The 24,723-nt window shown below is 42.5% G+C and overlaps 2 protein-coding genes across 5 annotated transcripts in view; one reads left to right on the top strand and one right to left on the bottom strand.

The window, feature by feature from the left end:
- Nucleotides 1-7,806, bottom strand: part of ccnyl1 (cyclin Y-like 1) — a 61,121-nt gene extending 53,315 nt beyond the window's left edge. Inside the window, exon 1 of one of the 2 annotated variants that reach the window (XM_048599549.1) lies at nt 7,266-7,806. In XM_048599549.1, coding sequence (XP_048455506.1) covers nt 7,266-7,461 — 196 coding nt within the window. In that variant the 5' untranslated portion in view covers nt 7,462-7,806. Of the gene's footprint in view, nt 1-7,171 lie in introns of both variants that reach the window. The other variant, XM_048599550.1, reaches the window with a different exon arrangement.
- On the top strand, nt 7,248-16,948 carry mettl21a (methyltransferase 21A, HSPA lysine). Of its 3 annotated transcripts, none has more exons than XM_020532416.2 (4): nt 7,248-7,347; nt 13,837-14,019; nt 14,702-14,813; nt 15,780-16,948. In XM_020532416.2, the coding sequence occupies exons 2-4, from the start codon at nt 13,873-13,875 to the stop codon at nt 16,175-16,177; spliced, it is 657 nt and encodes a 218-aa protein (XP_020388005.1). In that variant the 5' UTR covers nt 7,248-7,347; nt 13,837-13,872; the 3' UTR covers nt 16,178-16,948. The 3 variants fall into 3 exon arrangements, with proteins under 3 accessions (XP_020388005.1, XP_020388006.1, XP_048455509.1); XM_020532417.2 differs by having other exon boundaries at nt 7,323-7,450; XM_048599552.1 differs by lacking the exon at nt 7,248-7,347 and adding an exon at nt 11,025-11,045.
- The last annotated feature ends 7,775 nt before the right edge of the window (nt 16,949-24,723 follow it).

Below are 24,723 nucleotides of genomic sequence, written 5' to 3'. Positions count from 1 at the left end.
GCAATTCCTCCTTCCTATTAGACCCTGTATTCCCCATATTTCTGAGATGTCTTCCTTTGCGAAGGAAGGACTAAACCATGTACTTAATTGGTCTGCAATCTTTGTTCCCCATTATAAAATCCCTGATTCTGACTATAGGGGACCTATATTTGTCTTTATTATTCTTCTTCTCTTAACGTACCTATAGAAGCTTTTACATCAGTTATGTACATTCCCGGCAAGCTTACTCTTATATTCTATTTTCCTTCTCTTAATCAATCTTTTTGGCTCCCTTTGCTAGAATCTAAACTATTCCTAATTCTCAGGTCTGTTACTTTTTTGGCCAATTTGAATTCCTCTTCCCTGGATTTAATTTTGCCACTAATTTCTTTTGTTAGCCATGATCCCTGTTTTGTTTTTATGCTAGACTGGAATGAATAATTTTTGCAGTTTGTCCATGCACACTTTGAATGTTTGCCATTGCCTATCTACTGTCATCCCTTTAAGTAACACTCCCCAGTTTATCACAGCCAGTTCATGTCTCACACCATCACAATTCCCTTTATTTAAACTCAGGACCCCAGTCTCCGAAACAACTATGCCACTCCTCATCTTAATGACGAATTCAATGTTATGGTGGTCACACTTCCTTAAAGATCCATATGCACAACTAGATTGTCAATTATTTCTTCCTCATTACACAATAGCATTTCAGGGATGGCCTTTTTTTTTTAAAAGTTGGTTCCTCAACATAACGATTCATAAAACTATCCCATGTACACACCAAGAATTCTCTCTCGACAGTATTGCTATGGATTTGACTTGCCCAGTATATATGCAGATTGAAGTCACCCATAATAACATGCATCCCTAATTTTCTTTTTAATGCCTTCCCCAATATTGTTACAATTGGGATCTGCATACCTTTATTAACATTTTCTGCTCCTTGGTGTTTTTAAGCTCAGCCATACAGATTCTATTCACCAGCGCTAATAGCCTCCCTCACAATTACATTAATTTCCTCTTAAATCAGCAGTCCTTTTCTTCTGTTTTTTAAAAATTGAAAACCCATGGATATTGAGTTCCCATTCCTTGTCACCCTGCAGCCACATCTCTAATTCCCAATTAATCATACGCAGTTAGATCTATTCATGTGACTAACTCATCCATTTTACTGCTTAGCTACACATGTTAATACACAAGGCCTTAAGGCTCATCTTTTTAGCATTCTAAGTCCCATTCACTGTGGCCTTGCTCGATTCTTACCCTTGAATTCTCTGTCTTTCACCTTTCTTATTTCCCATTCTGTCTTTTATTCTTGTCCTTATTTCCCTGGGCACCTGGTTTCCTACCAGAAAGGAATAATATGGTCTTGAACCACATGTAAGGACTTCATCAGAAATTCAAGGCTTGTCAGTGCTGAACTAGCTGATCACAGCAGTGAAGTTAGGTTCTATATTGGCCTCACCATCCCTCACAAGGAGGAGAGAGTATCAGCTGAAAAGTCAACTTGTCAACAATTTTCACAGTCCAGGCTTTATGCTGGCCCCACTGTCAAGTGGTGACATGCACTCACTAGAGTGAATTGATAAAGTGATTCAGGCAATGTACTAAAAGCTTTGTGGGGCTGGTGAATATATTATAACCAGAGACTTTCACTTAGATGGGAATGGAAGAGAAATTGGAGGAGACAGCATAATGGCAAAGTGGTTAGCACAGCTGCCTCACAGCACCAGGAACATGGGTTTGACTCCAGCCTTGGCTGACTGTCTGTGTGGAGCTTTTTAGAATTAGAATTAGAATTAGATTTATTATCACATGTACTCACGAGTGCAGTGAAAAGTTTACAAAGTCACCACTTACAGTGTCATCTTAAGTAAAAAAAAAAAAAAAATCTTAGGAATAAATTCAAAAAATAAAGAAATAAAAAGTTCAGCATTGTAATCCTTCAAGCAGACCATGCCGGGTCCTGCTACCAGTCTGCGTCAGGCCTCACCTCCAGACTGCTCATGTTCTCCCCTTGTCTGCATGGGTTTCCTCTGGGTGCTCGGGTTTTCTCCCACAGTCCAAAGATTAGGTGGATTGGCCATGGTTGAGAAAAAAAACCTCATACAGGGTTACAGCGATGAAGTGAAGGGGTGGGGAGGGTGGGATGCTGTTGTTTGGAGGGTCAGTGCAGACTCAATGGGCTGAATGGCCTCCTTCTGTATTGTAGGGACTCTATGATCAACTGTATGCTAACACTGGTTAAGGTACAGCTGGAGTACTGTGTGCAGTTCTGGCCACCTCATGATAAGAAAAATGAGAGTGCACTAGGCAGCATAAGGAGAGATTTATGGAGATGCAGATTATGTTGCCGAGATTAGAGAACTTTAACGGAAAGACTATGGTTGCTTTCTTTGAAACAAAGTAGACATAGGGGAAATCTAATAGAAGTGATTAAAATGATAATGGGATCTAGACAGAGTGGACAAGGAGCCTAATTCCCTTGGATGAGGGGTCCAGGTCAAGGTGTATAGATACAGAGTAAAAGATAGGAGGTTTAGAGGAGATTCAACAGGAAATCTTTTCATTCAGAAGGTGACAGCCATCTGGCACTCAGTGCCCGAAATGGTGGTAGAGATACAAATCCTCAAAACGTTCCAGAGATAGTAGGAACTGCAGATGCTGGAGAATCTGAGATAACAAGGTGTAGAGCTGGATGAACACAGCAGGCCAAGCAGCCTCAGAGGAGCAGGAAAGCTGACGTTTCGGGACTAGACCCTTCTTCAGAAAATCAGAAATTCTCTGAAGAAGGGTCTAGGCCCGAAACGTCAGCTTTCCTGCTCGGCCTGCTGTGTTCATCCAGCTCTACACCTTGTTATTTCTGTTTCCTCAAAACGTTTAATGGAATTTCCACATAGACCTCTATCGGCCCACTGATCTACACTTGGATATTCACTTGAAATGCTGTAACCTACAAAGTTCTGGACCAAAAACTGGAAAATGGGATTAGGTTAGATATGCACTTGTCAGCTGGTGCAGAAATGGACTGAATGGCCTCCTCCTGTGCTGCATATTTTTACGGTTCTGTAAAGATACCCGGGTAAAGCCTTCCAGTCCTGCTTATGCACAAGTATAAATAATGCTGAAGAGTGCAAAACTGCTCTGCGAGTTTAGCGCACTTATAGAATTCCCCCTACAGTTCAGGTATCTGCACACACTGCTCACATTCGGGAAGACAACCAGAATCTGAACTATGCCTTGAAGTTAAACTAATCACCACCATGCAGAGTGGACTTTACATCCTGCAGTCTCAGAATGACATAGAGAGAACCAGCTGCAGACTCTCTTTCACCATACGTATAATCTGTATCATTTGGAAATATCCCTCAGCTTACCCCCCACCCCCACCAGCCAGAAGTGACTGAAATACTACACAGTGGATCAGGTTACTGAGAAAAGTGTATCTCTCCCTGGAACAAGACCGGAAGCAGAAAGTAGCCTGCCCTTGACTTTTAAAACTCAAGGGGAGAGAATTGCATGGAACACCCACTCCAACTCTATTTCTCCCATCCAATCAGAAGAACAAATTCACTGTTCAATAATAACCAGACATACATTTCCTATCATTCTTAGATTCTCGGCGCAGTTGATCATCACATCTCCAGCATCAGTTTAATTCTGAACTCCCTCGACGAACCTAACATTTGACCTTACAATGATATTCAAGCAGCATGGAAAATTATAACAACTCTCAGATTTCAGTAGATTTTTTATATGCAATATTTACTGAATTTGCTGATAATACATACTTTAAACACTTTTCACAGAACTTCATTACTTTTGTTTGCATGTATGTTTTGCATCCCATCTTTTCTGTACTATCTCAGCATTGCCTAGCATGCCTCACACGATTTTGAAACTTCTGTTAAGTAGCATCTTTCACACCATTAGGATGATCCAAAGTACTTGTGTCAATGTTACCTGAAGCATAATTACAGTTGTCATATAGTCAAGTCCAGCAAGTTACAGTACAGCAACATCCTAAGTAAAACAAATTAATGATGACCAGTTAATCGATTTCTGCTGGAGTTAAGTGAGGGAGAAAGTTTGCTATAACTTGTTTCCCTTACAAATAGTACATTGGAGTCTGCTGCATCTATCTGAACTGGAGGGCTTAGCGTGATGAGGCTGAACATCCAGTTTAATGGTTCATCTAAAAGATGGCATGTCTAGCAGCGTCTTTTAAAATTGTAGAAAACAAAGCAGCCAAGTTGTAAACAGTAATTTGGGATGCGAACCCAATTTATCCACTCAAATGGCCTGAACCAACTACATTTTAACTGAGAGACCAGAGTCCGAGAAACTGAATCAAGCCGACACTTGCATTTGTTTCACTCAGTTTTCTTCTGCCTTTGGCAGCTCCTTATTCTCACAAATGCATCAACTCAAGACAGAATTAAACTAATACAATGACAGTTTGAGCCCATTCTCAGTTAACCGGGCATTGTTTCATTAAGACTAATGATCATTGCGCAATTAAAATGGTCTTTTGTAGTTGTCAAAATTTTCATTAAGTCCTGCAAGAATGTAAAATTCTCCTTATCAATCTATGTGCATTCTTTGCTTCAAGGTGACCCATGAATACTGCACAATATTCATTAAAAATGCAAGCAGATCAAAAATATAAAGGCACTTTCAGACTAGCCGTTCCAAGTGTTAGCTGTGGCTCAGTGTGGCATTCTCATCTCAGCATCTAAAGATTGTAGACTTTAGTCCTACTCCAGAGATAATGAGCACAAAATCTAGGCTGTCACTTTACGAAAATGATCCAAAGAGTCTAGTCACAGAGTCACACAACATGGAAACAGACCCTTCGGTCCGACCAGTCTATGTCGAACATAACCCAAACTAAATTAGTCCCACCTGCCTGCTCCCGGCCCACATCCCTCCAAACCTCTCTCATTCATACACTTGTCCAAATGTCTTTTAAACATTGCAATGTGAACCATCCTCTGTGTAAAGAATTTGCCCCTCATGTCTTTTTTAAATCTCTCTCCTCTCACCTCAAATATGTGTCCCCGAGACTTAAAATACCCCATCCTAGGGAAAAGGCAACAACAATAAACTCCATCACTATTTTATAAACTTCCATCAAGTCGCCTCTCAACCTGCAATGCTCCAGTGAAAAAGTCCCAGGCTATCCAGCCTTTATTTATAAATCAAACCTTCAATACCCGGCAACAACTTGGTAAATCACTTCTGAAACTCTCTCGAGCTTAATAATATCCTTCCTAAAAGTGGGCAACCAGAACTAGACAGTATTCCAGAAGAGGCCTCACCAATGTCCTCTACAAACTCAACATGACATCCCCACTCCTATATTTAATGTCATAAGTGACAACTCTGGGATGAGATGTTAAACTGAGGTGCCTGTAAAGGATCTCATGGCAGAAGAGCAGGGGAGTAATCATTCTATCCGATCCAACATTTATGCCTCCACCTATCTCCAAAATCAGATTATCTGGTGATTGTCACAATCTTATTTGTTATATGCAAATTAGCTGTTGTATTTCTTACAATACATCAGTCACTACTTCTAAAAATGCTCCATTGGCCGAAGTGCTTTGGGACATCTTGAGATTGTAATAGGCACTGGAGTAATGTTAGGCATTTAACAAAGAAGTAGGATATGGACATTAACCAAGTGCTCCAGGGAGCATATTGCAGGACATGCTGATGGCAAGCAGCTACAAAAGGACTTTGTTGACATCAACAGCTCCGTGTCAGGCTATTCATGACACACACACAACTGCTTCCAATAGATGTCTTTCAGGAATTCGAATCATGCATCATTAAAATTCACTGGCATTGAAAGGAATAGCAAATTACACTACAATAATCTCCCTACAGAGAGACACTTAGAGACGCTTGTTGTACATATTTACACATCAATCAGGCTAGAATTCACGTATCTCAGGATCACACATGTGCTTAATTTCAAGAGTGAAATGAGCTAAAGAAAGCAGAAACTCAAAAAAAAAAGCTTTGGGCCAAAATGCACTCTAATCACTGGGATAGTTTGTGTACCTCAACGATGACCTTTCACATACAGACACACACATTACCATTCAGCAGGTTCTTACTTGAAGGTAAATTTGCCATTCAAATTTCCTCCCTTGTGTCCTGAATCTGTTAACTCAAGTTGGATGTGGAATCTCACGGACACCAGCCAAACTCTAGTCTCTTCCCTCAAGTGACCATTCTTTATGTGTGGGTCATATCAGTGATTAACATTCTATTTGAACCAACGTCACAGATAAAGCCAGTCCTGACGTTACCCAGAACAAAGGAAAGAGGGCAAAACAAATTAGTTTTCCTGTCCCTGCCCTATTACCCAATTCACATACCTGATACTGACATGCAATTTTAAGGCAACACTTGCAGAATTGCTAGCTCCTATTGCCACAGTATTTATATGGTTAGTCGAATTCAGTTTCTGGTCAATAGTAACACCCAGGATGCTCACAGTGGAGGATTCAGCAATAGTAATGCCAACGAACATCAAGGAATAATAATTAGGTTCCTTTTTTTGGAGATGGCCTTTGCCTGATTCCTGTGATGTAAATTGTGTATGCCACTTATCAGCCCAAGCCCCAATTTCATCCAAATCTTGCTGTATATGGACATTGAACACTTTGGCATCTGAGGAGTCACAAATGGTATTGAATATTGTACAATCAAAAGCGAACATCCCCAGTTCTGACCTTATGCTTGAAGGAAGGTCATTGATGATGCAGATAAAGATGGTCAGGCCAAGGACACTAGCATGAGAATCTCCAGTGATGTCCTGAGACTGAGATGACTGACCTTCAAAAACCATCTTCCTTCGTCCTAAGTATGACATCAAGCAGCACTGACTTCCCCCCCAGATTCCAAGTGAATCCACTTCTGTTAGGGTTCCTTGATACTAAGTGAAATGCTGTCACGATGTCAAGGGCAGGCATTCTCAATTTGCATTTACAGATACATGCACTCAGTCTGGTATGGTGCGATTTAAGACACAACCTTCTTGAATCACAAAGAGCCAGATGAGGAACCTATTAAATGATCCTGCTCCGGCAAGACCCATTCAAGTGGGCACGCGGGCAAGGTAAGAGGAAGAAATTATACAGAAACCATGAGATAATACACAAACTCTTTTAGGTACCAATTATAAGCGTGATTTTCCGCAGGGATGAAACGACATCACCGGTGTTACCGCCTCTCTCCTCCCACCAGCCCCGCGGTGTCGCCGTTCTCACCTTCCGGCGCTTCCCTGTCACTGATGTGCTGCAGATTGGTTCCGGGGCTGGGCTCGGGTTCCCGGAGCTCCGCCTCCACTCGGTAAGCGTCGATCCGCTCCTTCTGCTGCTGCCGCTCCTGGCCCCGGAGCCCGCCGCGGCCTGACAGCGTGGGGCTTGCCCCGGGGGACACGCAACAGGATAAGGTGTTTCCCATCGTCTCTGAAAATGAGTGAAACTTTTAGCCCCCGTCCCCAGGACTCCTGCGGCCTAAGAGCGGGTTTTCCTTCAGAGAGGGAAAGGAAGGGAAGGGGAGGGGAAAGAAGGAGGAGGAGGGGGAGCGCTCACGCTCGACGTCGCCGTCTCTCAGGTGAGGAAGGGGATCTTCGTTCTCCTCCTCTGGTGAATGGCAACCTCTCCCAACGGCACCTGGATGCCTTCGAATCCCCGCCTCAGCCCTGCGGCCTTAGCTTCATTTGGCCGCGCGGAATTTCTCCGCCATTTTGCGCCGCGCCTGGACCCCGGTCTCCGGCATGGCAACGGGGTCCGCCCAGCGGAAGCCCCGCCCCGTCCCTGATTGGATACCGTTAAGCCAATCGATCACCATCGCCATCTGCATTGGTGGTGGTGGGCATCAATCACCCATGCGCAACCCCCATTGGTCGAGAGCAATGTCAATCACCTGCTCTTATTGTTGCGAATTAAAGGCGCTTCCCCTCCCCTTTAAGTCCACCCACTTTTTTTTTCTTGGCAAAATTTCAAAGTGTCATAGACAGCTGTTCATGACACGCGCACACACTCTTGTACAGAAAAGCCTGGCAGCTTTTCCCTGGCTGAATTGGGTGGGGACGTTTTGCTGTTGTGAAATGTCCATTGAATTGGACATGTTAATGTTTTCTGATCTCCAGATGAACCTTGCACCTTGTTTATCCTGAGACACTGCCATAAAACCTATTTGATGTTCATACTATATACTCACTCTACAGATAGAGAAAATTAGAAAACAGTTTCCAACTGCTCCCGTGTGATGGCTTCTGTTTGTTTTTCAATATAAATTTAAACTTAAAACAGTATGTTCAAAAATAATATCCAGAACCTACATATTTCCACTCTTTTTAACTTTCTCAGTCCATTGTCTCCACTTTTTAAATGAAAATCCCACATCCTCTTCCAAACCCACTAACTCCTCCCTCCTGAACAATTCCACAAGCACTGGTATCCCACATCCAAGTGACTGTGCTCATTTGTATTTTAACAATGAGGCTGTTCAATATCAGGGTCTTCAGGGTTGAATTTGGTTCACTCCTTTCTTAATGTGCATCATGCTGGATAGCAATGAGGGGTGTGATCCAATGACGTCACCTGTTAAAGCCCATTCTTATGAGTAATATCAAATCACTCTTTACTATTACTGCCATCTCTATTGGTTAAGTGGTCCCAGCCTCCACAGCTTAGTGACTTCAAGGCTGCTTCCTTGAATACGATGTCTATTGCCTAGCAAGAAAAGAAGCATTACTTGATTTAACTCTGGGAAATTAAGTTCAGCAAAGAGAACTGACATGAGAGTAGGAGAACAGTTGGGAAATAGCAATTGTGACTGTTAGAATGCAAAGGATAATGTGCAGTTAAAGATAAAGATGTTGGTTTTGTAAAGGCAAAGTTTTGTGAGATAAGATAAAACAAACTTAACTTGGCAGAAAGCTTAAGAAACAGAGAAGTCACAGAATCCTTACAGCATTGAAGTAGGCCATTCAGCCCATCGAGTCTACACCAACCCTCCATAGAGCATCCCATCCAGACTCACCCCTTAGCCTATCCTTGCATTTCCCACCCTAGACACTATGGGAAATTTAGCATAGCCAATCCACCTAAACTGCACATCTTTGGACTGTGGGAGGAAACCCAAGTACCTGGAGGAAACCCACACAGACAGAGGGAAAATGTGCAAAATCCACACAGACGGTCGCTTGAGGCTGGGATTGAACTTGGGTCCCTGGTGCAGTGAAGCAGCAGTGCTAACCACTGAGCTACCCTGCTGCCCTCAAAACATGCAGGGATTTTCAGCTTGGAGATGGATAAAATAAATATATATTTTCCTCTGCTAAATTATTGTGCACAAACTAAAGGGTATAAAAGATAACATAAACTGGAGCTAACAATACTAAAAAAATAAATTTCCAGGAAGGGGATGGGGAGAGATATAGTTTTATTTTAATACAAAGCATTACTGGAGTGAGAAATACTTTGCTTCAGGAAGATGTTGAGCCACAACCATTGCATCTTTAAAGGGAAAACTTAATAAATAGTTGAAACAGAGGAAGATAGCAGGTTTATTGGTAGAGGGGAAGAGTGGAGCAACCAGATGTAGCAAACCCACTATTCATTAAGATGAATCAGCAAAGGAATTATTGAGGCAATATGGATGTTATCATGTATTCTTACTCAAATTGAGGACTGGAGTCCAATTTCCTAATTCATATTGAAGAATATGCAAAAATACAAATGCAGAGTTGATTTGTCATAGAAATAAATAATATTTGTAATGTGCCTTTCACAACTTCAGGCTATCCCAAAGTGCTTTTCAGCCAGAAAGAATCCCCCCACCCCACTCCTCAAATATTCAAAACTCTGCCTTTGCATTAGCTTCTCTTTACTAACATGGTTGTAGGGTCTTTGTGTAAAGAGTTGTCACCTGTCTGGTTTTCAGTCTGTTGTATGAGAATGCCTTGTTTTGTTTCCACATATAACTCAATTTTAATTTGGTTTTCTGGGACTGTAAAGTGTCTCACCCAAGGAGGAAGGTAGTGACAGCTTTATATCATGCCCTCCTTAGCCATGACACGTGGTAACACTTTGTTTTAACAGATTGTGGTTTTAGGTCCCACTTCAGAGGCCTGAGCAGAACTGCATAAGAGGAGCCATTTTTAAACAATATGTCCTTATTTAGCGCCTTTACAATAATAAAATGTCCCAAGGCACTTCACAGAAACATCACAAGACAAAGTTTGACACTGAGCCATATAAGCATATGTTAGGTCTTGTTGTGCAATTTATCAGGTGGGACCAAGGCCGCTTTCTCTGCTCTCTTCTGAGTGCAACATATTTTGAAGATGAGCTGGGAGTTCTCCCTAGGGTCCTGGCCAATACTTATCCCTCAATCAGCATAACAAGAACAGACAGCCAGGTAGTTATTGTACTATTGTTTGTTAGAACTTGCTGTGCGGAAATTGGCTGCTATGCTTCCTATATTATAACAACAGCTTGCATTTATAAAATGCCTTTAAGGTAGTAAATGAAACATGACATTTCTCTAGAGCATTATCAAGCAACATTTAATGCTGAGCCATCTGAGGTGATATTAGGACAACTGAATATAAGCTTTACTAATGAGCAAATTAGTTTTGAAGGAGGGTTGGTGCCAGGAAAACCATGATGTTTACAGAGGGAATTCCAGTGTAGGCAGCCAAAGGCATGTCCATCATTTGTGTAACAATTAAAATCAGAGGTGCACAACAGGCCAGAATTAGAGGAGCGCAGAGATTTTGGAGGATTGCAGGGCTGGAGGAGGTTAGGGTGCGAGGAGAAGGGTTAAGCTGAAGAGGGATTTGAAATTCAAGCTGTTGCAGGGTAATAAGCCAAAGTAGGTCAACAAGCACAGTGGTGAAGGTGTGAAATAGGACTTGCTGCAAGGAAGAAGATGAGCGGCAGAGTTTTGGATGAACTCAAGTTTAAGGAGGTTGATATCAGGAGGTTGGCAACTAGAAGATTGGTGAAATGTTGGTAAAAGCTCAAAAACACCAGGTGAGACAATATTTTAATGGAATAGACAAATCTTAGTGTATCCGAATACAGAGGCATGCAATGTAATCCGCCTGCAAATATGCACTGAATCCACAACTTCAAAAGTAAATCTGTTCTCCCTCCTGACCCTCCCCAAAGAATCTTAAATTTCCCATCAATACATCTCCAAAAATAAGTGATAAGTATATCGTTGTGGCACAGAAGAACATAATTTGGTGTAAATGTTTCGTAAAGACTTGAGATCATGAAAGGTGCTATATTGAAAGTCTTTTTCTAAAAGCCCTAAAATGCTTGGTATTGCAGGAGGTTGTGGTAGGGGCGGAGGGGCGTACAGGTACTAAGAATTTTAAAGAAGAGATCACAGAACATAAATTGCGTAGGAGTTTCCTTAATTCATTAATACGATTTGTCGTTTAATAGCTGGGCTAGCTATTTATTGTCCATTTCTAATCGGTCCCTGAACTAAGTGGCTGGCCAAGGCCGTTTCAATGAGTAATTAAGAGTCAACCACATTGCCATGGATCTGTAGCCACATGTAGACCAGATCAGGTTAGGGCAGCAGCTTTCCTTCCCTAAATTAGTGAATTAGCTGAATTCTTTTTTACAACAGTTGACAATGGTTATAATTAAGCTTTTAATTCCAAATTTTCTTTTTGCTGAATTCAAATTTCATCATTTGACATGATGGGGTTTGTACCCATGTTCCCAGAGCATTAGGCTGGGTCTCTGGATTGCTCGTCATAGAGTTATATATCATGGAAACAGACCCTTCGGTCCAACCAGTCCATGCCAACCATGTTGCCAAACTAAACTAGTCCCACCTGCCTGCTCCTGCCCCATATCCCTCCAAACCTCTCCTATTCATGTACTTATCTAAATGTATTTTAAACATTATAACTTTACCCGCATCCACCACTTCATCAGGAAGTTCATTCCACACACGAACCAACCTCTGTGTACAAAATTTACCGCTCATGTCATTTTTAAATCTCTCTCCTCTGTTCTTGAAAATATGCCCCCTAGTCTTGAAATCCCCCATCCTAGGGAAAAGACACCTTCCATTAACTGTATCTATACCCCTCATGATTTTATAAACCTCTATAAGATGACCTCTCAACTTCTGAAGTTCCAGTGAAAAAAGTCCCAGCCAATCCGGCCTTTCTTTACAACTCAAACCTTCCATACCTGGCAACATCACAGTATATCTCTTCTGAACCCTTCCTATCTTAATAATATCCTTCCTATAACACTACTACTGCACCATCACCTCCCCTAAATATAAAGGGAGATTATGAGCTAATAGCAAGACAGAGCCTCACCCCAGTGAGCAGGTTGTGTTTGTTCTCCATGATTAAAGAGGAAGACGGCTACTGGTAAACTCCCTCCCTCCTACTTCAGCAGCTGCCTGGCCTCCCCTTTCCTTTTGGCCCCCGCCACTGACTGTGGAGCTGCGTCAAATCCCATGTCGGGGAATAATGGAACAAGTGTAGAAACAAAGGGTGCAAACAGTCACAACAGAATGGCAAGAATGGCAAAGCAGAAACTGTTGTTACTGGAAGATTTTATCCTGCTGTAGCCATTTGCATTATTTTGCTGTGTTCTGCTATTTCCTATGTCTCACTACAAAACTTTTTGGCGTTTCAGAGAAACAGAGCATATGTTGTGTTATGATGAAAGGGATGTTATTGACAGTCTGTGATAGGAAACGTGTTGCAGCGAGGTTACACTTGGGGAAGAGGCACTATCTTTAAAACTGTTAGTGTAATTATGGAAGAATAGAAATATGTACTTAATTATAGAAATTGCAGATAGGTTCCTGTAAAGTAAAATCCATTAATTCTTTATAATTCAAGTTGTCAATGTGCCGTCATTTCTAAACAATGTAAGACATAGTTAGCTGTAGACCATATAAATCAATTATTTTCTTGAAAAGTCATCAACCGGCAACATTAACTCTTTCTCTCTCCACAGATTCTGCCAGACCTGCTGAATATTTCCAGCAATTTTAGTTTACGTTTCACAATTATTATTTTTTATTCTATTTTATTTTAACTGTATTTGTGACAACCTCATGCTTCAGGGATCCCAAAACAGCCCCAGAATCACCTGGAGCACTGCACTATTCAATGTGTTGTCTTTTGAAGGAGGCATTAAGCCAAGCTTTGTCCCCACACCAAGGTGAGGGAGTTGCCCTCCATTACTAAAGCAGATAAGGCAGCCACAGTCATGTTGCTGTTTGTGATGGCTTGTTGTGTGCAAATTAGCTGCAGCGTTTTCTAAATTATAGTGGTGTCTGCACTTCTAAAGTATTCTAGTGTGTTTTGTTCATGGGATAGTGGCATTGCTGGCAAGGCCAACATTTGCTGCCCATCTGTAGCTGTCCATGAGAATGTGGGATGCCTCCTTCTTGAACTGCTGCAGACCTTGGGCTGTAGCTACATCCACAGTGCGGTTAGGAAGGGAGTCCCAGGAGTTTGACCCATTGACACCAAAGGAACGGTGATAAATTTCCAAATTAGCACGACGTGAGATTGGGAGGGGAACTTGCAGGAGGTGGCCCTTGTTCTTCCGAGTGGGAGAGGTAGCGGGTTCGAAAGGTGCTGCCCAACAAAATTTGGGAGGTAAACTTTGGTGGGTGGCATGCCAAACAAGTGAGCTGCTTTGTCCTGCACAGTGTTGATTTTCTTACGTGTTGTTGGAACTGCACTCATCACACAAGTGATTGTGAAACACTTTAGGGTAGCCTGACACTGTGAAAGACCCTGTACAAATGCCTGTCTTTCTTTCTTAGTTTTACAGTGTGCATGATATTCAGGACTGGAACATAATGGCTTTGCTGCCGTACGATGGTGCCATGATTCCTGGACTCCGGAAGTTCCATGAACCATCAGCAACCTTTCACTATGCCAAGCGAGACATAGTGATCAGACAGAATTGGAATCAGCTCGGTGTAGCAGCTGTAGTGTGGGATGCAGTAAGTAACAGACGAGTACTCCGTATATGGATGAGCTTCTTAAGGCCACAACCAAGGAAACCTGGTTTAGTATCTTATTTGGCAGGTTATTTTAACAAGCATACAAACAAGAAGCAGGAATAGGTCAAGCACCTCAAGCTTGCTATACCATTCAATAAGATCGTGGCTCATCTGTTTGTACCTCATATCCTCACTCCTGCCTACCCCTAATAACATTTCAACCCCTTGCTTAGAAATAATCTATCGACTTCTGCCTGAAAAATATTCAAGGATTCTGCTTTCACTATCTTCACGGGAAGAGAGTCCTAAAACCTCACAGAGGAAACATTTTGCCTCATTGCTATTTTAAATGGGCTATCTCTGAGCTTTAAATAGTGATGGAGTGAGACTAAGCGTACCGGTAGAAAAAAAAACTGCAATAATAAGAAGGCGTCAGAGAAAGGGTGAAAACTTTAAAACAGGTATGGAATTGAGGTTCAACATGAAATAGTGAAGAACATGAATGAAAACTTCCTCCAAGTATTCATAAGGGAAATTAAAAAAATGCTGGAAAAATTCAGACTGTCAGGCAGCATCAGCTCTCCGCAGATGCTGCCTGACGTGTTGAGCATTTCCAGCATCTTCTGTTTTTAATTGACAAAGGAAATCGAGGCTAAAAGAGGTCTTTCCTTCTGTGTTTCAGGCCATTGTACTTTGCACATACCTTGAACTGGGAACAATCCAGCTACAAGACCGCACTGTGATAGAACTGGGAGCGGGTACCGGATTAGTTGGAATAGTTGCAGCATTGCTAGGTAGGTAGTGGGTTACCATTATTTGTTATACCCATGTTACTGAAACCACATCTCATGTTATTGTACAAAGATGTGCATTAAAGTATAAACCGTTGACTCCTTTCTGCAGGGAGGAATTGAGCAAATGTTTAGAGTGTCCTTAAGTTGACTTTAAGTTTAAATGATTATGAAGTAGGAAATTTCCGACATGAGACAATGTGCAGACTGACAGCTTGCTAGGCAAAGACGAGTTACAAAGATTAACATTTCTCTAGCACATCTGATGATCTCAAGATCAGCCAAAGTGCTTTACAACCAGGACAGAAGTCACACAACACGAGGTTATAGTCCAACAAGTTTGTTTGAAATCACAAGCTTTCAGAGTGCTGCTCCTTTGTCAGATGCAGTAAGGGCTGCACTGTGAAAGCTTGTGATTCCAAATAAACCTGTTGGACTATAACCTGGTGTCGTGAGACTTCTGACCTTATCCACCCCAGTCCAAAGCTGGCACCTCCACATCATTAGAAGCAATGGAGCACTTGTTGAAGTGCCGTAACTGTTGCTAAGTAGGAAACGCCACAAACAATCTGTTCATAGCCAGAAACATAACGGTCAATGTGTTTTAGTGATATTGGTTGGGTGCTGAGCATTGGCTAGGATACCGAAGTCTCTGGCAGTCATTCAGTACTGTGCTCAGTTGTCATTTTCTCATTACCTTTTAGTTGAGCCATCAGTCACTTTCCCTCCTGACTTGCTCAGTATAATTTCCCCTTGCCACCTTGCCCCACTTCCATCCCCTCCCTTAATGGTGAGTCACCTTGGGGCGTTTGGTTAGAATCAAGGTTTTTAAATAGCAGTAAGCTGGTGCATTGGTGGGTGTTTGCTTGTGGAAGGAAAAGAAATGTTTAATTTCACACCCTTCACCTGAAAACGAACGACATACTTTGAAGACAAAAATTTTTGTTTTCCTCGTTTGTCTTAAAATAGGTGCCGACGTAACAGTCACTGACAGGGAGGTGGCGTTACAGTTCCTCGAGTCTAATCTCCAAGAAAACATTCCCCCTGACCTGCGGACCAAGGCACGAGCCAGGGAGCTGAACTGGGGGGTGAACCTAGACCAGTTCGACCCGGGCAGCTACGATGTGGTCCTTGGGGCAGACGTGGTTTACCTGGAGGAGGCATTCCCGGCCCTGCTGGAGACGTTAGAATATCTCAGCTCTGAGGAGACTACAATCCTGCTGTCCTGCCGCATCCGTTACGAGCGAGACCAGAACTTCTTGCAGATGCTTGGGAGTCGCTTCGTGGTGGAGAAAGTCCACTACGACACTGAGAAAGATGTTCATGTTTACAAGGCACAGAAGAGAATGGCAAAGGAAGATCTTTAACACCAGAATCTAGCCACTGTTGAAGGTCCACATAGGAAGAGGAGGCCATTCTTAGTTTTAAAATTTTCAATCGAGACCGCCTCCTCTCACTCCCCACTCCTCCACCCAACCTCCACATGGTTTAAGAGCGACAGAGTTTTGTACTTCCACTGGCTGTTTGTGTGAAGAAGTACTTTTTGACATTACCCTTGAATGGTCTAGCTCTAGTTTTAGGCTTATGCCCCCTTGTTCTGGTCTTGCTCACCAGTGGTTTCTCTCTATCGACCCTATCACATCCCTTTTTAATCATCCAAATTAGATCATCTTTCCTACTCAGGGGAATGCAAATCTCATCTATGCAACTTGCCCACACCTAATTGAACCCACTTGGTTTAGTTGTGCCATATCCCTTCAAAGGCCAGTCTGTTCTTCCTGAGGAACAGTTCCTGGAAGTGGAAGAGGCAGTCTGCCTGACCAGCATTCTTCTCAGCTGTAAAGTCATTTCCACCCGTTAGTAATCCAGCATCTTGAGACAAAGGCCTACATTCCATTAGATATTTGCATTCTTTTTTATATGTATCCCTAGCCTTTACTGATTTCTCTCAACTTGGATCCACCAAATCTCACTGATTCTCAACTCTTCCCCAGTTTTTCGCTGTTTAGAAAAAAAGATTCAGGTCTATCTTTCTTAGGTTGAAAGTTAGTGACACCACACTTCTGAGATCTAGTCTCAACTTTTGTGTTCAAGGAGGTCCACGTGAGCAAGTCTAATAAAGACATAGTTATGTTTAAGGTGATGATTTACCTGTGTGGATCTTTTCTTTCAGCGACATTTTATATTTACCTGCTTGAGAAAACAGCTTGGTGATTATCTGTATCACTTCAAAGTAAAAATGTGTAGGCTATCACATCCGAATGCAGATCCAACAGTATATAATCCAGGCTGAAAGATCAGTGCAGTGCTGAAGGAGTGCTGCAGTGGCTGAGATGCCATTATTTAAATAAGATATGAAACTAAGGTCCCATTTGTAAGAAATTGCAAGACACTATTTTGATGTACAACCAAGCTGTTTTTCCTGCAGTCTTCATCGATATTTATCCCCTAACCAACATCATGAACACAGATTATCTCGTCATTTTTCACTGTTGTTTGTGCGACCTGCCTGTGTGCAAATTGACTGCTGTGTTTCCTATGTTACAGGAGTGACTACAGTTCAAAAGTACTTCACTGATTATAAAAGCACTTTGGAATGTCCAGAGTTTATGAAAGGCGTTATATAAATGCAAGTTATTTATTTCAGACAAAACCCTAACCTGCTGTGAGATAGTAGGAACTGCAGATGCTGGAGAATCTGAGATAACAAGGTGTAGAACTGGATGAACAAAGCAGGCCAAGCAGCATCAGAGGAGCAGGAAAGCTGACGTTTCGGGTCTGGACCCTTCTTCAGAAATGGGGGAGGAGCACGGGACTCTGGAATACATAGAGAGATCCACTGAGGTCTTTCCGGAGGAAGGAGGGTAACTTCTTCAAGGTAGGCATCCATAGAAGAGGCTTTGCAGTGGGGTTAAAACTCACTCAGAGATAGTAGGGACTGCCGATACTGGAGAATCTAGAGCTGGTCTCTCTATTTATTCCAGAGTCCCCTTCTTCTCCCCCATTTCTGAAGAAGGGTCCAGACCCGAAACGTCAGCTTTCCTGCTCCTCTGATGCTGCCTGGCCTGCTGTGTTCATCCAGCTCCACACCTTGTTATCTAACCTGCTGTGTTTCACTTTGAGAAAAAGTTTGCAATCTGCAACTGTGATGAGGTACCCCTGGTTACAACTGGAGAAAAGTTGTCTGTGGTGCCCATTCATAATGAAGCATGCCCCATTGTGGCTGTATTGACAACAGGGCAGATTGAATTCAGTTATGATAATTAATGATTAAATGTTGCTCTCCTCCAATTCTGGCCTCTTCTGCAATCCCCCATTTCCTTTACCCACCATTGGTGGCTATGCCTTCAGCTGTCTAGGACTAAGCTCTGGAATTTCATTCACAAACCACTCCACCACTTCTCCTTTAAACTCCTCCTTAGATTCTACCTCTTTGACCAAACATTTAACCATCTCACTTTACAACTCCTGTGACTCGGTGCTAAATTCATCTCAAGCAGCTTGAGACATTTCACACTGTTTAAAAACGCTGCATTAAATGAAGTTGTTGCTGTAATGTGTGGCTGACAACCCACTCGTGAGATAGAGGTTGGTGGGCTGTTGATAGTCCCTTAACCCAGCAAGACTCAGAAATCGCAGGAGAGAGGAGGGCAGAAAACTGGACTAGAAAAAGTCAATATTGAAAAGAAAACTTCACATCACACTGGGACTGGTGATGGAATGATTTCATGAGATTTATTATTGTCACATGTACCTAGGTACAGTGAAAAGTTTTGTTTCGTGTGCAGTACAAGGCAGATCGTACCATACAAAGTGCATTAGGGTAATAGAACAGAGCGAAGAACACAATGTAATGGCTGCAGAGAAGTTGCACAGGCGGTGAGATCAACATTAAATTTAAAATTTGAGAGGTCCATTCTAATAACAGCAGGGAAGAAGCTGTTCTTGAATCTAAACTTCTTTATCTTCTGCCTGACGGAAGAGAGCGGATGAGAGTACAATCAGGGTGGGAGGGGTCTTTGATTATGGTGGTTGCTTTCCTGAGGCAGCTGGAAGTATAGATGGAGTCAATGGATGGAAGACTGGTTTGAGTGGGGCTTGAAATTAAGAATAAAAGAGTTACTGTACTGCACTTTATGCCTCACTGCCTCATTCACTTCAAATTGTGAGGTGACTGAACAATTTATGGAGAATGCAGTGAATGACAATTTAAGTAACAGACATATGAAAGGTGACAGCCACAAAGAACGTCAACCATCCCTTCTCTAGGCTCCAGGGCCAACACACACACCCCTAAATCCCAGAGCAATAAAGGCAGGGACAAAACATTCATCTATAGATTCCGTTTCTGAGCTTTGCATGACACTCATAATTAAGACTTATATTAAGCAAGAAACCTGAGGACTTAACAATTAATTACCTAGCTGCAATATTTCCTATTTGCTCCACAGGATTTTCACTGTGCTTGTGTGATTTGATATAATTGATTGATTTATAAGAATGAAATGCTAGCTAGAGGACTCTAATACCATAATACATTCAGGTTCTTTTTTTAAACCTTTCATAATTCCACACAATGATGTGGGTTTGTGACACACTTTCTGCATAAATACTGCTGCACGCTACTATGTTCGGCTGAACAGACTCTGTTTTCTCAGTACAAGGCATTTAAAGTACAGATTAAGAGTCTATTTAGTGTAGCGCTCTTTCTCCCTCAACCTGTGCCTCTCTCTGATCCTCTGTCTCTTTTTCAGAGTTTCTCAACATCCCCGAAAAAGGAAGACATGCAATTTTTGTGATCCCAAAGTACATTGCAGCTAGTGCTTTTGTAGTGTGGTCTCGGTAGCAGGAAAGAATGGCAGTCAATTGGTGCGTAGGAAGCTCCTACAAACTGCAATGTGATCGTTGGAAGGATGCATTTAGATACTGATAAATTTTTTTTAAAAAATGAAATTCCCAGTGACTAACAGGAAGACATTAAACCAAGGCCCAGCAGTCCACCGAGGTAGATGTGTAAGATTCCTTAGTTCAAGCCAGAGTTCTGCCTAGTGCTCTGTGCAGATATTTTCCTAATCAAATTGTTCAGAAATGTTATTACACTCTTCTGAAGCAGTTAGGACTTGAACCCAGGACTCCTGGTTTGGAGGTAGGGGCACTACCACTGTACCACAAGAGTCCCAGTGTTCTGTCCGTCAACCAAAGTCAACATAATCAGATTATCTGATCCTTTATCACACTGGGAGCTAGTGCATTAGTTGGCTGCCCCAGTTCCTCCGTGACTAATAGTGACCGGATGCCAAGAAAGGACTTCTTTGGGCGCAGAAAGCTTTGGAATGCCCTGCCAATGTGGATAGCACTGTAGAAATGCAAACTTTTCTTCCAAGAGAGAATTTAAGGAGGGAAAAAATTGCTATGGGATCAATGCTGCCAATCTGCAAAAAAAATTCAGTCAATCAGCTGTGTACACTGCCTCTCATTTCTTTTATGAAAACCTACGACAGGATTAAATAATTGAGACAGATCTGGGAGTCGATGAGCCTGCCAGAACAAATCAGAGAAATGATTTACTACAAGAAGAATAGATGTGAGGCAGTGTGCATGGCTGAATGCACAGTCCCCATGAATAAGAAATGATGCCTTTGAAATGCACTGAGGTGCCCTGAAACTTCATCTATTTATGTTGCCATTTAATCTGGTTATCCCAAACTAGCTACTTAATCTTGTTTCAACGCAGCAGCATTCTAACACATAAGCAGAATACGCTGTATGCCGGGAATGTGAAATTGAAACAAAGCTGGAAATATTCAACAGATCTGGCAGCATCTACAAAGTTGGCCCCACTCTTTACCTTCAGGTGCCTATCCAGTTCCCATTTGAAAGCCACAATTGAATCTGCTTCCACCACTCTCTCAGGCAGCACACTCCAAATTTCAGCCACGTGCTGCATTGGAAACATTTTTACTCATGTTGCCATTAGTTCTTTTGCCAATCGTCTTAAATCAATGTTGGGGAGACAAAATGCAGACTGGGCAACCGCTTCAGAGAACACCTATGTTCTGTCTACAAAACTGAGCTTCTGGTTGTCTGCCACTTCAACACACTGCCTTGATCCCTGGCCAACATCTCTGTCTCAGGCTTGCTATAGTGCTGAGGAAGGGTCACTGGACCCGAAACGTTAATTCTGTTTTTTCCTTCACAGATGCTGCCAGACCTGCTGAACTTTTCCAGCAACTTTGTTTTTCATCTTGATTTACAGCATCCGCAGTTCTTTTGGTTTTTGTGCAGTGCTCAATATTGAGTTCAGCAATTTTAGGGCCTGAACACTTTCTTCCAACCCCTACACAATGGGTCTTGTCATCACATGGACTGCTACCACAACCAAGACATTGTCACCTACTAATGGTCCCCATTAGTAGCTATTCATTCTCTCAGGCTGACATTTACCCATTCCTTTGTTTGGGCAACTGTTGTCCTCTCTCCCTCTCTCTCTGGACTCCATCTCCACCTATCGTTAACTCCTACCCCTCCCCCACCCCTTCTTTAACACATTTACCAACCTTTCCTAGCCACAATCCGTTCTGAAGAAGGGTCACTGGACCTGAAATGTTACCTGTTTCTCTCCACAGATGCTGCCGGACCTGCTGAGTTTTTCCAGCAATTTTTGTTTGTGTTTCTGATTTCCAGCATCCACAGTTCTTTGATTTTTCTTTAAATCGATGTGGTCTGGTTCTTGAACTTTTCACCATTGGGAACAATTTCTCCCTATCCACCGTGTCTGGACTGTTCATGATTTGAACATCTCTAACAATTCCCCTTGTCTTTCTCTGAAGAACAACCACAGTTTCTGCAATCTCTTTACATAACTCAAGTCCCTTATCCGCATAATCATTCTTGTAAGTAGTTTCTGCACCCTCTCCAAAGATTTAATTCTGTAAATCCCTCCTAAAATGTGGCATCCAGAATTAAACACAATCCTCTCATTTTGGCAATATGTTTTATACAGATTAATCAAAATTCTTTGCTTTTGTGCTCTGTACCTTTATTTATAAAGCCCAGGATTCTGCAACTTCATTAATCACTTTTTCAACCTGCTCTAGCACCTTCAACAATTTGTATATACAGCTGCAGATTGCTCTGTTTCTGTGTCCATTTTAGAATTGTCCCCTCTGCTTTATATTTTCTTTCCATGTTCTTCCTACCAAAATGTACCACTTCACACACTTAAACATCCCTATGTTAAATTTCTTCTGCTACTTGTCTACATCACACCAACCCGACTGTGTTCTTACAAAATCATAGAGAGTCATAGAGATGTACAGCATGGAAACAGACACTTCCATCCAACTCATCCAGATATCCTAAATTAATTTATTCCTATTTGCCAGCATTTGCCCCACCTCCCTCCAAACCCTTCCTGTTCATGTGTTCTATCTATTTCATGATATGATAATGTTTCTTGCTACTTGCAAATGTCGAAATTGTGACCCACACGCTCCAGCCTAGTTCATGCATAAATGAAGAAAAGCTTAGTACCAACCCCAAGGGAACCCTGCTGCACACATTCCTTCAGCTTATAACACAACTTTTGACCGGTACCACAAAAAGAGAAAGTGCTAAGTAAACTCAGCAGGTCAGGCAGCACCACTGGGTAGAGAAACAGAGTTCACATTTCAAGTGCAATACGAGTCTTCTTCGGAAATAAAGAGAGATGGAAAAGTGATGGTTTTCATTCTGTAAAGAAAGGTGAGGAGGAGTCGCAAGTGGAACGGAAGGAAAAATCAGGGAAAAGTTAGAGGGCGAAACAGATTGGAGATCAAAGGTGTCATAAACAAAAAACAAAGGGAGTGGTAACGTTTGTAGAGAAGGGGTAGCGCACAGGTGGTAATAGCGGAATAGAGGTCAGCTCTGACTGAAAGCAAACTTATGAAAAAGGTACAGTCACCGGGGGAAAAGATATCGAAATGGAGGTCAGAGTTCATGATCTGAAGTTGTAGAATTCATTGTTGAATCCGGAAGGCTGTAAGCCGACTAAGTGGAAAATGAGGCAGTGTTCCTCCAGCTTGCACTTGATCATTGTTGGCGAATCCTCGGCGAACCTTCTCTGGTAATCCTTCACCACCACTAGTCTCTATTTCCTGCTCCCTTGGCAACTTCATATCTACACTGCCACTTCCATTAAATTTATTGGCGAGCCTATGATGTGGCACTTAATCAAATGCTTTTGGAAAGTCTACATAAACTACATCAAGTTCATCACCCTCTTCGTTGCTGCATCAAAAAAAAATCGTGTTAGTTAAACGTGATATGTCTTTAACAAATAAACGTGATGATGTCTTTCCTTGAGTAATCTACACTTGTCCAAGTGACTGTTAATTTTGTCTTAGATTATAATGTCTAAAAAGGTTCCCACAGGAAACGGTTTCATCTGTACTGTTTGGTTTATCCTTTTTAACTCTCCAGTCCTCTGACACCATCCTTTGGTATCTAAGGAGGATTGGAAGATTATGACCAGTGCCTCAAGTTATCCCTGGAAACAATCAATGCAGTCCCAGTTACATATACATTTTAATTACTTTCAGTTGTTTAAATACCCACTTTTCATCAATTCTTAGCTAAGTTGGTGTCATAACATCCTCCTCTTCACTGTGACTCAACAGCATCTTCTCCCTTGTTAAAGACCCTTGCTAAGTATTCATCTAGCACCTAATCTGTAATTGACCACACCGCTCCTCAAACCACCCTTCTACCACTTACAGTGAAATTGCAGTATCTCAAAGTTGGGTGACTGGGAAGTTCTGGTTATGTCAAAGTCCATGTCCAACAACAGAACATCAGTTCCCATTGAGCAATGCCTGTGATATGCCAAAGCTTTGCCCTGGTTACTGTGGATCAGCCACACTTGCAAACGAGCAATATCTGATCCACTTGCTGAATTGTTAAACTCATGTGTGTTTGGTGTGATCTAACGAGGGAAAACCCAGACAGATTTCAAGCTTCGAAAGGCAGAAAGATTTGAAGCATTTTCCAACATGACTGCTACTTCCTTGTAAATGTCCAAGTGGAGACCTGTCTACTGTCAGCAGGGACAGTATTTGGTGAATGTACGGTATCAGAGTTGTATTGGGAATTTCACAGTCTTTTTGCCTTTTCACTTCAGTGTGTAACCTGTCCTAAAGGTAGAAAGTCTTGTGGCATTTCTGTCCTAGAGTCAGGTACTGTAATTGCCCATATACTTACTTACTCTGCAGAAAAGGGGGAGGGGAAGGGGGTTCTGAAATAAATAGGGGGAGAGTGGGAGGCGGATAGAAGATGGATAGAGGAGAAGATAGGTGGAGAGGAAACAAACAGGTCGAAGAGGCGGGGATGGGGCCAGTAAAGGTGAGTGTAGGTGTGGGGATAGGTCAGTCCAGGGAGGACGGACAGGTCAAGGGGGCGGGATGAGGTTAGTCGGTAGGAGATGGGGGTGCGGCTTGAGATGGGAGGAGGGGATAGGTGGGAGGAAGAACAGGTTAGGGAGGCGGGGACGAGCTGGACTGGTTTTGGGATGTGGTAGGGGGAGGGGAGATTTTGAAGCTTGTGAAATCCACATTGATACCATTGGGCTGCACGGTTCCCAAGCAGAATATGAGTTGCTGTTCCTGCAACCTTCGGGTGGCATCGTTGTGGCACTGCAGGAGGCCCAGGATGGACATGTTGTCTGAGGAATGGGAGGGGGAGTTGAAATGGTTCGCGACTGGAAGGTGCAGTTGTTTATTGCGAACCGAGCGTAGGTGTTCTGCAAAGCAGTCCCCGAGCCTCCGTTTGGTTTCCCCGATGTAGAGGAAGCCACACCGGGTACAGCGGATGCAGTATACCACATTGGCAGATGTGCAGGTGAACATCTGCTTGATGTGGAAAGTCTTCTTGGGGCCTG

The sequence above is a fragment of the Rhincodon typus genome, chromosome 7 (genome assembly GCF_021869965.1).
Source record: "Rhincodon typus isolate 14 chromosome 7, sRhiTyp1.1, whole genome shotgun sequence".
In the NCBI taxonomy this organism is placed as follows: Eukaryota; Metazoa; Chordata; class Chondrichthyes; order Orectolobiformes; family Rhincodontidae; genus Rhincodon; species Rhincodon typus.
Note: the sequence above shows the minus strand (reverse complement) of the source record. Positions and strands in the feature narration are given on the sequence as shown.

Coding starts and splice junctions, on each gene's coding strand:
- mettl21a (XM_020532416.2), top strand. CDS start 13,873: ATGGCTTTGCTGCCGTACGATGGTGCCATGATTCCTGGACTCCGGAAG. Junction 14,020..14,701: donor CAGCTGTAGTGTGGGATGCA/GTAAGTAACAGA, acceptor TCTGTGTTTCAG/GCCATTGTACTTTGCACATA. Junction 14,814..15,779: donor AATAGTTGCAGCATTGCTAG/GTAGGTAGTGGG, acceptor GTCTTAAAATAG/GTGCCGACGTAACAGTCACT.